This window comes from Orbicella faveolata, unplaced genomic scaffold (genome assembly GCF_042242905.1).
Source record: "Orbicella faveolata isolate gen_17 unplaced genomic scaffold, um_ofav_v1 contig_35, whole genome shotgun sequence".
Taxonomy (NCBI): domain Eukaryota; kingdom Metazoa; phylum Cnidaria; class Anthozoa; order Scleractinia; family Merulinidae; genus Orbicella; species Orbicella faveolata.
Genome location: NW_028301564.1, coordinates 30,305,067 through 30,317,978, shown reverse-complemented (window position 1 = coordinate 30,317,978; position 12,912 = coordinate 30,305,067). Strand labels below are relative to the sequence as shown.

Below are 12,912 nucleotides of genomic sequence, written 5' to 3'. Positions count from 1 at the left end.
AACTAAATGACTGAAGTAAACAAATAACTAGCTAACTAAAACAACTAACCAATTACTTAAGAAAAATAACGGACTAATCGATTAAGCCGTGAAAGACTTTCTTAAAAAAGCAAGTCTTCAGTTTACATTCTCGGATTTCAAACCAGTTCAGGCCGGAATTCCACAGGGAACCCGGATTGGCCCATGGCTCTTTTTGGCTATGATCAACGACCTTACAACGAGTAACACCCACTCTTCCATGTGGAAATTCGCAGACGACACCACGGTCTCGGAAATTGTCCCCAAGTTTGGTGCTTCAATGCTCCAAGATACAGTACATGATGTCCTTCGATGGTCTAACGACAATAGATTCAAACTGAACTCACTTAAGTGCAAGGAACTCAGAATAGACTTTCGAAGGGAAAGTAACTTGGACACTGTTTCTCTTGAGGCTAATGGTAATGCTTTTGAAATTGTGAAATCAGCTAAGATATTAGGCGTCACTGTAAGGAATGACCTTAAATGGAACGATCATGTCGATAATATTACTACGAAAGCGTCTCGACCAATTTACTTGCTCAAACAACTCAAGCGCTGGCATAGACTGTAAGTCTCTGATTCAATTTTATTGTGCATGCATACGTTCCGTTCTAGAATATGCATACCAGGCTTTCCACTCTAGCTTGCCAGCTTATTTGTCCGACCAAATAGAGAGGGCTCAGAAAAGAGTCTTAAGGATCCTATTCCCAGAGCTTTCGTATTGCAAGGCCCTGGAAGATGCGGGCTTAAAAACACTCTTTCATAGGCGTGAGGAATTATGTAGCACTCTGTTTAAACAAATTGTAGAGAGTAATGACCAGCACAAACTAGCTGGCCTGCTGCCCGCGCGCAATGATAGTGAGAGATATAATTTCAGGACTAGGCATATGATTTCAATCCCGAATGTAAAAGCTAAGAGGTTTAGAAATACTTTCATAATGCACTATGCAAATAAACAACAATTGTAAATAGAATTTTATACTAGTTTGATGTATTTTATTATTATATAATTTTGTTTATGTATAGTTAGGAATCTTTATAGTTTGAATTTTTAAACATGTAGTATATAACACGAGTACTTCAGCTTATAGCTGCAAGTTGTGAGTTTAATAAACGATTTTTTTTTTTCTACATTTAAAACTTTTCGCGGTATTTTCTTTCTTATAGGCCCGTCCAAAACCCATTACGAATTTAATAATAGTGCTAAGTAAATTGAATATATTCGAAAGCAACACTATGAACAGTTGGTAACTAAAAATTGAACTACTTAAAATTAATAGCGATCAAAAAATGTAGAAACCATTTTCTGAAACCGTTTTCTTTAGAATTTAGTGTACAAGGATGGTTACAGCCAAGGATACAGCCGCACGCGACAGATCTGTCACAAATTTCCACGGGTATGAGAAACTAATTCTAAATAGGCATGCAGTCTTCTTATCTGGAGAAAGTTACCGGGGTGCAATGCAGCCCCGAGTAGACTCAACTTGTCGAAGAGAATACTCCTCATATCATGTACAATGGTTAACACAACTTGCCCTTGAACACTTCAAGCTTGTGCATGCCGTACGCGTTGAATTCTTTAATGCGTATTGTCAAGAAGGGTGACGAGCTGTAGTGGAAGGGATATATGGGGGAGGAACTGATGGGTAGCCTTGTTGGTAAGACGGTGGTTGAGCGTATCCCGTGTTGTTTGAGTTGTGCGGTACAGTAATCTCTGCGTCCTCGTCTATTAGTACTACGTACCCCAGGCGACCCCGCTTCCCGCGATAACAGCACTGAAAACAGGAAGCTACCAAGATGATGAAAATGAATATCCCAGCAACTCCCAGTGCTATGTATGTTATGTTGCTATTATCGCCATCGTCGCAGTCTAATTTGCACTTGTAATTACAGCAGCTTTCACCTTCAAAGCAATCTGAATCTTTCGAGCAGCAATCGCTTGTACCGTCAACACATTTCTTGTTGCAACAGAATTCGTCGAAGAACCGATCGCAGTCAGCGTCGGAATCACGGCCATCGCTCAGAGCAACTAGTGAAAAGGCAATCAGGACAAATAAGCCAGGCATTTAACGGAAATAGCGATAGTCAAGCAGGTGATTATCGGCGTGTTCGCGTTTTTCGTTTGCGTAACCATAATGTACGTATCTGCTCGCTATAGTCGTCGGCTTCCCTGTTGCACAGTTCATGACGACCAACAGAGAATCTTACGAGAGGCAGACACCGAGACGGTGGTATGTGAAACACACAGCAACCCGACCTACCATATTGACACTGTAAAAAGTTATCCATCTTACACTGCAACACAGTACAAAGAGCAACACATCGCCATTCCTCCAGCAAGCGAGCCTGGATCAACCACAGCTGCAAGTGGACAATCTACTCGTTTCACTGCTGCACCACACGAAGTTTAAACGGGGAACACTTGCAGCTCAACCTTAATTCCTATTGTGATGTAGAATAAACACCACTTTCAGAACGCATTGAATCAAGTAGGCATGTCAGTGGATAGGATAGGAGTAAATGGTCGATTGTTCAAAATACAGTGGAATCCCGATTTTTTGAACCGCAAAGGAAAAGGAAAATTTGTTTGACATATCCAGGTAGTTCAATAAATCGGCCGTAAAATTACAGCGTTCGACTGAGGAGAGGGAAACGACTTTTGGTTCGAGTTATTGCGAGGATCGAAAATTGGAGGGTTCGAGAAATCGGGATTCCACTGTACTAATTATTTAGTCAGTTTTAACTTTTCAGTCGGATTTTTTGTTTATATGTTGTATTTTCATTTGGCTCTGGAGGAAAAATAGAGGAAAGTCATTCGTCCTTATTTGTCTTCCAGGAGAAAAGAGCACGTAGCCTAATGGCTTCCTGTCAGAAGCCAAATTCCTTATTTGTAAACTCCTGGGGCGGCAGTGTTGATTGTATTTGCCCTTTTTTAGCGATTCTTTCTTTCATAAACCAAGAGTACGATGACATTTTTCACGGCAATAAAATCAGAAGTAAGTGGTCACTTTTAGTTTCCTTATCTTCAATGCACAATCGAACATTGAAACTAAAAACGTCATTGTAATTATAGTCCGTATTTTCAGTGAGAAAACCCCTTTATGACCTGTAGTTACGTGAGACTGCGATCGGGTTGACCGAGTTTTGAGTATTTGTAAAAATTGTTAATTAAGTAACTATGAAGTTGTGATGTGCCGTAATTTAGCTTACATTTTAGTTGATCAATAAAATACAATTACTTTTGTAATTCTTTTTCGATCCTGTTGTAATTCTCGTGTGGTTTAATGCGATTTTCCTGATCCTGTTGTTTCTTTCCTAAGACTGTGAGTAACAATAATCAGCGATAATTAGCGTACTGTAAATCTTCGAATTAGCGCTTATTCGAGGGGGGGGGGGGGGGGTGGGGGCGGTTCTTTAATTTTTCCCAATTCGTGACCTGACGTAATCATTTTTGTAATACATCATCTGCGCGTAAACAACAACATAAGCTGTTATTCGACATGAAAAGCTGATCCTAAAGTTTAAGGTCATTCCTCACATTTGCGTCGCGCATACTTACTGCGCCTAATTTATGGCGTCATTAGCGCGCGCTCGTGCACACGCATAGTGAAAACATCACGGATTTGCCTTGATGTTGAGCTCTGTCAATTGAAAAATGGTTCTAGCTCACCAACGAGCAACGGCACCCCAATGTTTTTCCAGTCATTGTAATCAACTAATCATAAGCTTTGCGTGAGAAAAGATTGATCTAATTTCTATTGCTGAAAATTGAATAAATAAGAAAAATAGCAGATACACTGTGGCCTTTTCTATTTTGCAGTCGGTAACCACGTCAAGAAATTTGGTTCAAATTTTTAATCAAGGATTTAGCTTTCTGTCTGAATCAAACTTGAAATGTTTAGTTGTGTCCGACACAATGTATTGATTGTAGTTTAATGCGTGTTCTTACGAGTCTGGGCTCACAAAGATTTTACAATTACTGGGAATGCGTTTTTTTTAATAAACATTAAGTAATGCCAAAATGGGGCATTTTCAATGCCTCAGTGCTCCTTATTGAGCACGGGCACCCCCCTTTTTTATTTTAAAATTGAAGTTGTCATATGACAAATATTAAGTGGACAAACTTTGAACAAAAATCTTTTGTCACTTTTATTACAGAGGAATTACCTTAAATCGCGGCACCATTAGTAAAACGCGTAAAGGGAAATCTCTGAATTTTACGTACTCACAAACTGAAACAATGTACTAATCGAATACTACACGACGAAAACTATACATCCTTCGTTGTCTCATTACTCATCCACAAAATGGGGGGAGGGAAGGGGGACGCTTATTTTAGATTTTGGCCAACTGGAGGGGTGCTTATTCGAAGGGGGCGCTTATTTGAGGGGGGGGGGGGGGACGCTAATTCGAGGATTTACGGTAACCCACCCAAGACAATTATCATTAGGTAAAAGGGCAATCTGATTGCCTGACACAGAAACAGCTAAAAGATGCCACTGAGAGTTAGACGATCTCCCGGGGAGGGCGGGGGGGGAACTCCCTTATATGGGCTATATAGGTATGTGTGGCCCCAAAGGGTATGGTTTTTCAGTTGTTTTGGTCATAAATAGGGTATCGATTTTAGCTGATTTTGGCCATTTTGGTCATAAATAGGGTATGGTTTTTGCACTTTAGCCTTGATATGGGTATGCTTTTAAAAAGAAGCCACTTTTTCGTCATTATCGAAAAGAAAATCAACAAAAGCTCTTCACAAATTATGTTTACGGTAATTTAACATTGGTCTGAATTAGGGAACTTATAAAGGCGCAGGTCTGAAATAGGGTTTTGATTTAAGGGTTAGGTCATAAATAGGGTTTCGAATTTTTGGTCAGGTCATAAATAGGGTAGGGAATATCGCAGATTTTGGTCATAAATAGGCTAAGGGTTTTGGGAAGCGGGCCACACACCCTCACCCGATTTTTCTGGGAGTACCCCTCCCCCCCGATTAATGTTTTACTAATGTTTCAGAGTTGGCGTGATGTCCTCTGGATGTTGCTGACGAAATAATATTTAGATTTAGATATAGATCGTTTAAATGGCTCCCAGTATGTGTCTTCGTGAAGTTTCTCAAAAAAGGTTTCTTTCGTTTGATCCAGCAATCGGTCCATGCCGGGTTGTGGCAAAATATTCAGACGGCTCGCTCTAGGTTTCTATCGGCTTTGAAAGTTGCCACAGGCCGCATCTTCCTGTCCCTAATAATCAGCTGATAGAAAATTCAAGCTCGTTGTTAATAGGGACCTCTCAAATCTATTGCTTATGCTTTCAATTATCACATTTCACCATGTATTGACACCCATCTCATACTAATAGTCTCCTGTTCGATCTTCTACTCATACTGCTAATTAGCACAATGACCAACTACAGATGTATTAGGCGTGGATGCAATCTGATAGGTTAGCGCTAGCAACATCGAGGCCGTCTAATGATCGATGACTGCAGGGGCAGATCCAGGATTTTTCTTAGGAGGCTGTGCACCTGGCACTAAGGAATGGCATAGCTGACTGGTGAGGTAAACAAATTTTAAAAGCGAATATGAAGAAGAAGGCTTCATCTCAGGAGGTGGGGGTGCACAATCTCCGGCCTGATGGGCCACTTGGCTCGTATGCAGACTTTACCTTACCGTTACTAGTGTAAATGCTGCAGTCTGACTGGCTCAAGTAGTCGACTTGCAGATTTATACTAAAACAATAATTAGATTATTTGCTCCCGATTTCTGTGTGATAGTTGACGAGGGTGCAGGTCTACCACCACCATATACAACTGCCACTGCACCAACAACCACTACCACTACCCCACTGGGAAAGAGGGGAACTGGGAACCAACCACCATCGACCACCGCCGACCACCCCCACCAACCACCTACCACCACCAGATTTGGGAATATTTAGGCTAAGGTTTTGGAATGAACTCTTGCCAAGACTGCTTAGTCTAACTTGATTTAAGCTTTAACTTTTGCAGGCAATAGCAAATTGCAGTGAATCCAAACGTGCTGAAAATGTTAACACACTTAAATGAACTGTAATGATTTTGCTTCATTTAGCTTTGAGTTAAGAGGATTTTGTCTTAGTTTAGTTAATATAATGATCCCGTGATTAGAGCTGATTTAACCAAGGTTGCAGTGGTTTCTTTGCACCTCAAGATCTCATGATTTATAAAATACAGCAACAGCTCATAAGAAGATGCATGCCCTTAAGGGCCCATTAACCGATTTATGCGCGCGCTCGCGCGCGTTGCTAAGGAGGTGAAATTTCACTTCCGGTTACTTACGTCAGCCTGAGCATGGAAAATAAAAACAACTCGATAACTCGCAAATTCGCTCACATTTTAGATGTTTTTCTTTGTGTTTCACAAAATGCAAAGTAAAAAAAGGACAAGCAAAGACAAAATAAGAAAAAGACAGAAAAACAAGAGCAATGGAAAGAGAAAAACTAACTCCGTGTGGCTTTGTTTGATCTTACCGAAGTGGGCTGGTAGTGTAAATTGCGCACATGCTGATGGGGTAACTTCCAATATATATCGGGCGCACTTCCGGTTTCTTTAAATGCTAAAGGAAACGCGGTTTTTCAGTAAATCCAGCCTTTTTCGACGGATTTCGATTAAAGCCAACGTTGGAAAGATAGCTATGCATTCCTTTTTCAAAATCACGCTGTTTTCAGAAAATTACAAATTTTTTAATATTTTGAAATTCTCTCAAAATCTGACCTTTTAAAAATGAAACAAAATCTATGCATAGCATAATGAGGATTTAAACTAAAATATTAAATCAATGAAAAAAATCCCGATAAAGTAATTTGCCTGGGAGCCTTTGCGTTTTTTTTTAGCATTAGTCACATGACTATGGGCGTGGCCTGATGACGTCATCACTAGTGTTACTGATCATGAAAAAGTTAAAACACATGAAATAACTCTGAACTAACTAAAAATGATGAGGTTATATGAGAGTAAATTTTCCTTAGCAACGGCTCCAAAAGATCGGTTAATGGGCCCTTAAGGTACAGCTTAAATAATGATGATGACAACAACAATAATAATAATCATAAAAATAACAATTTTATTTACAAATCATTGAATAGTTACAAAACAATAAAATATTTAAAAAATTATAAGTTACGAGCTATAATAATAATAATAATAATGATAATAATGATGGTAATGATAATGATAATAATAATGATAATATTAATAATAGCACTTTTGTAGCGCATATTAACATTTGGATATGATCACATGTGCTTTACAAAATTAATTATAAAACTATTCAAATAAAATGTAGGGTTCCCCTTGTAACAGGGTCCTTAATGGGGGGCGGGGGTGGAGGTCCCCTTTCCCATTTTATCATTTCAGGCCCCTCCTATAACCCTTTCCCTTGTGTCAACTTATTCAAATTATAGCAATATTAACTCATAATTTATCAATAACTAATATAACTCAGATATATTACAAATTAACACTTTCTTACATTTTGTAAGTACTTTTGATGCATTCTTTATGTTAAGAACTAACATTAAATTTATTCATCTAGTTATAGGTCTATTTGTATTTGAGATCTGGTTGTCAAAAAACACTCATCATTAGAGAACTTGCATGGTCAACAGATGGAAATGATGTACTGTGGTTTTCAAATGAGTGTTGTAAAAACCAAAATCAAACCAAATCAAAAATCTACTTCTTTCTTTGTACAAAGCAATGGAGTGGATACCACATTACATGATCAAAGCTTCTGGCCCAGCAATAGAATGGTCTTCAAAATACTTTACCTCTAAAACAAGTACGGTGACTTCCCATTTTAATTTGCATTTCTGGCATCATAAATTGGTCATATATATATATATATATTTTTTTTTTTTTTTTTTTTCTATTTTCAATATATATATATATACACAAAGGTTAAAAAACCCTGAACATGAGACTATTTGGGCACACATCTTTTACTCAGTTGACATGGTTTGAAAGAAGTTTACAAAAGCTTCATCATGTGATTTCACTGTCGAGGCGGCCCCATCATAAGAACTAAACATAAAACAAACATGAAGTTACATGTATGTAACTCCAAACTCTCCTGGGCAAAGGGTGCTTTGTAACACAAAAAAGAGAAAAATGTTAAACTAGTTTCTATACTGACAGAGATGAATTTTATACAGCACCATAGTAGTTTCGAGTAGCAGACACTCCTCCTGATATTCCCTCGGGTGCAGTCCTGTAAGGGGGAGGTGGTTCACTTGACTTTGTTGTTCCCTCGTTGTAAGCTGGATATTGTTCATACTGCGGTGGGGGATAGCATGGGTAGCCTTGTTGGTAGGACGGTGGAGACTGACCAAGGTAGGGTGCGCTAGTTGCTGGTACTACTCTCTGTCCTACAATAACACTTCCGTAAGCTGGCCTCAGACCACGGTGGCAAATGCAACGGACAAAAATAGAGATAACAATAACAATAAGGACTGATCCACAAATTAAACCAAGAACGACCCAAAGAGTGTTGTCGGCGTTGCAATCGTTATAACCACATGTTCCTCCGCAACAATAATATTCATTACTAGTACTTCCGCAGTCAGCATCTGTCCAACATGGCTGTCCAATACAATCATAGCCAGGAGTGCATTTCCCATTGCAGCAGGTTTCACCCACGCCACATTCTGCACTATACGAACAGGTTTGACCGAGACAGTTTGAACCATTCACACAGACATTGTTGCAGCAACTTTCACCGAAAGAACAATCCATGCCAGTCGTACAGGAGAGACCCAAACAACTGGATTCGTAAATGCAAACAAAATTACAACATACTTGATCGTCTTCGCAGTCATTGCACCATCCTTCAGACACCTTGAAAAGCGACGAAGCGAAAAGCAATAACATTAGCACGCCCTTTACACAAAAGGCAAAGCCTTCAGATGCAGAAGATTTAGCCATATTACTCCGCGAAGTCGTTCGTTTCCTCTGGTTGTTACTCCTGCGTTGTACGCGTCAAGTTTGTTTTGCGCGACGTTTTGCGCAATGTTGTTAGTAAGATTGACGTCATTGTCGCGTGACTATTATTTTATGCAAATTAGAAATCATGGAACATCGCTATGGAATCCGGAACGGGAGTCATTGGAATCTTAATTAACAACGTCAATAATTTTGAAGCATCGCGCAGCTGGAACGACAAACGTATGTGAACTGTATCCAAATCACGACTAGTTTTATTGATTTAATTATTTACAACTCATGGGGAATATTTTTTGAAGTCTGGAATGTAAAGAAGTGTTACAACTTTCACAGCCTGACAGTTACATCCCACTCGTAGATACACCTGAATTCATCTGCAAAAACATTTTGACATGACTGTGTTTCTCTATCTTAATTTTGGTATCAGCACATGAAAGAAAGGCCAAGAGAAACAAATACAGTCCAACCTCCCGTTGCAACCACCTCTCCTAAGCGACCAGTTTTCCAAAATACCACAAGTTTCCATGTCAAATATAAATCACTATACTTGAAACCTCTTGTAAGTGACCACCTCTCATACATGACTGCAACCACTTTTAGAACTAAAAGTTTGAAATTTTCTTTTGTTTTTACCCTCCTGTAAGCAGCCACTTGACAGACAATAGAGTGTAAATTGGGTAATAAGGTGTTGGAACATTATCGCATTCCTGCAGACTCATACCCAGTAGCTATTACGTGTTTTTTGGGAAGAGAAGATTGGATAATAGGGTGGATTAAGGTGTGGCAGGGTGATCACTCTAGTATCCAATCTTCTCTCCCCCCAAAACACGCAAATAGCACCTAGGTATGGGTCTGGCATTCCTGGGTTGTACAAATGAAGGAAATTTCTCAATAGAAAGTAACAGATTTTTTTTCTCGATATTGACTTTTCACATGAATAAAATATTTTGAAACAGGAGCTATTAAAGTCTCTGCCATCACCATAAGCTAATGAGGCACAATTTCGACCTAACATGGTCCTAAAGCTTTCGTAAGCGCTTACGAGAGGTTTGACTGTATTACCCTTGATAGTCAGGTTAGGTTGAGACTTTTGAGTTATTCCTGTGGGTGTCAAATATGCGAACATTAATACAATGCAATGTAATGCAATGCAACACAATACAATAAGATTTATTAGGTTCCCTGAGAAAATCTTTATACCTAATTTACAAAACAATTTTGCCGTTAAAAGTTACAATTGGTTCATGAAAATACTTACGCTGATTACAATTATGGATCATGAGTGCTTGGAGCTTCCTTGATCATGGATCAGGTAAAGAATGACACAATTTGTTCAAACCTTTTTTTTCTAATAAGTTAAAGGCTTACAAATGTTCAACTGCCTAAGAACCCTTAAAATGTAGACACTATTCAAAATAGACAACTCTTAAATGTATTTCAAAATCAATAAAGATTTTTTCTGGGGGACAGCAGAAGATTCATTCTGAATATTTATTTTAAACAATTTTGCATAAAATAGTGGCATATTTAGAGAAAAACAGGTCAGAAATAGAGAAACGATAGAGAAAATAGGGCAGTCAGCCAACTCCCTGGAAACCCACTCAAGTAAACTAAAACTTCAAAGTATCCCACTGGCATGAACTAATCAAATAGGACTCACACCAAATCCAGTACCACACATTAAAAATTTCAAATACCTGTTTTACATTTAAAACCCTTGACTACCTGTGAGTAAATATACACTACTGATCCTTCAGGGTAGATCAGTTTATGGCAGGTCAGTCCACTCGTGCCAATGGCACATAAATCAAACACTAAAAGCCTTGTCCAAACGGGAAATTTGTTTGTCAACCATTAACATGATCAAACTTTGTTTAGTGACCAAAAGTCTTGATAATGTACTGAGTGGCCAAATATTAAGCAAGTTTGAATTGACCACCGTCCAAATGAACAAACTGTTTTACAATGTTTGATCACATGTTTGTCATTGTTCAAATTTTATCAAACATAAATGTTAAACATTTCACATTTGGAAGGACTACTATTGTTCAAAATGTGGTGCAGATGGAGTTGGTACAGCACCATAGTTACTTTGAGGTGTATACACTCCCCCTGGTCTTCCCTCTGATGCAGTACTGTAAGGGGGAGGTGGTCCACTTGACTTTGCTGATCCAGCATTGTATGGGGGATACTGTACATATTGTGGTGGGGGGTTGTATGGGTAGCTTTGTTGGTAGGGTGGTGGAACCTGTCCCTGGTACTGATAGGGTGTGTTACTTTGTGTTGCACATCTTGTGGCGATAGTAGTTGCCGTGACTCTTCTCTCCACTATCACCCTTCCGCGATAACGTTGTCTTGGACGATAACAAACGTAGTAACAGCAAAGTGAGAGCAAACACAAGAAAATGAAAGAGCCTATGAGTATTCCGACAATGGCACCATAATCGGTGGCGGAACAATCGTTCGAACAAATTCCATCGCAACATATTTCCCAAGATCGACAATCGCTGTCGTCAGAGCAGGAATATCCCACGCAGTTTGTGCCATACAAGCATTGGCCACCACAACAACTGTGATCATAACCACAGTCGATCTTAGATGAGCAGTCCATGTAACCGCTCGCACATGATACGAGCGAGAAAACCACCAGTAGATAAACCGATAGGTAGCGACGAAAACGGAGGCAACGAAAACCAGTGGTGGACATTATTTCCAAAGGCCTCTCTAAGTTCTTTTCCTCGACACTCGACGTAACAATCCAGAAAACGCAAATCCTCTTTCCGGGTGTCGCAATATGCTACGTACGTCTCCCAGCATACCCCCGTGTTTGTACGGCTGTGTTGTTTTCGCTTCGGAATGTTCCCGTCACTAGAAAGTCGGGTATCCGATTACTGGCAACTCAGTCAGTCTCCTTCATTTCAACGCCTGTAAATAAAGCTTGTGAATTATTTTTTCCAAACGCATAAGATAGTCAGTCGGGTATCCGATTACTAGCAACTCAGTCAGTCTTCTTCATTTCAACGCCTGTAAATAAAGCTTGTGAATTATTTTTTCCAAACGCATAAGATTGATAGTTTTTAGCACAGTGGCGTCTAATTCTGAGGCCTTCCAAGGGGGGTAGTCTTGTCGCCTTGTCGCATCCTTCTGTGTACCTTTGTCGCCTAACCAGCGGTGGAAATTGTCGCTGTCGTTTTTCTGTACAAATTCATATGTCGTTGTCGCTACAAAAATTTGTCTCTGACGTTTCTCTAAAATAAGGCCGCTCGTAATCTTAACGTACTAATTTTGGCGAGTATACATGTGACGATTCAGGGTTATTTCGGCGCTATAACCTCCAATTTTAAATAAAATGTTTAACATTTTTGTAAAAGTCTATTTTTGATAATAACCATCAACAAAAGTTCAATATTCCAGAAGTCTACATCTATGTTAATGGGGCTTGGGGCTAAATGCTATGACGACTTCAACTGTACCCCGCGACCGACACATTTATGAATAAATATATTTTAAGCGGGATGATTATAAAATAAAACACACACGCATGCGCCCCAGTGCTAGATAAGGTCAGGTGTAGACTTCTGGTAATTGTGAACTTCTGGACAGCACTAACACTAAGAAAACCTGAAACTGGCTTTTGCCCCTTCTTGGGGGTCTTGGCAGGCTTAGGTCGCTTAGGCTCAGAGTAAGAGTCAGAATATTCAGACGGGGAGTGAGCGCGTTTTCTCTTATCCATGATCCGCCTTTCGGCATTTTTATTCTCCGAACTAGACACTAAAAGGGGCTTTTCTGGTGGACAACAAAACACGAATACATGAGAAAAAGAGAGTAGACAGCTAGGACAAATTGTTTGCCCTTTCACATGATTTTAGAGGTTACCGGCTGTTTGACGGTTTTATTGTAGTCTGATATGCCGAAATTATGATA

At 39.4% G+C, this 12,912-nt stretch overlaps 2 protein-coding genes across 2 annotated transcripts; both read right to left on the bottom strand.

The window, feature by feature from the left end:
- Window positions 1-7,088: 7,088 nt before the first annotated feature.
- LOC110069530 (uncharacterized) lies at window positions 7,089-9,045 on the bottom strand. Its single transcript, XM_020777062.2, has one exon. The coding sequence runs from the start codon at window positions 8,968-8,970 to the stop codon at window positions 8,194-8,196; it is 777 nt and encodes a 258-aa protein (XP_020632721.1). The 5' UTR covers window positions 8,971-9,045; the 3' UTR covers window positions 7,089-8,193.
- A 1,087-nt stretch (window positions 9,046-10,132) lies between these two features.
- Window positions 10,133-12,584, bottom strand: LOC110069531 (uncharacterized). The gene has a single exon (XM_020777063.2). It carries the CDS (start codon window positions 11,693-11,695, stop codon window positions 11,030-11,032), a length of 666 nt encoding a protein of 221 aa, XP_020632722.2. The 5' UTR covers window positions 11,696-12,584; the 3' UTR covers window positions 10,133-11,029.
- Between the last annotated feature and the right edge of the window lie 328 nt (window positions 12,585-12,912).

Excerpts from the sequence above, each read along its gene's own strand:
- LOC110069530 (XM_020777062.2), bottom strand. The coding sequence starts at position 8,970 with ATGGCTAAATCTTCTGCATCTGAAGGCTTTGCCTTTTGTGTAAAGGGC.
- LOC110069531 (XM_020777063.2), bottom strand. The coding sequence starts at position 11,695 with ATGTCCACCACTGGTTTTCGTTGCCTCCGTTTTCGTCGCTACCTATCG.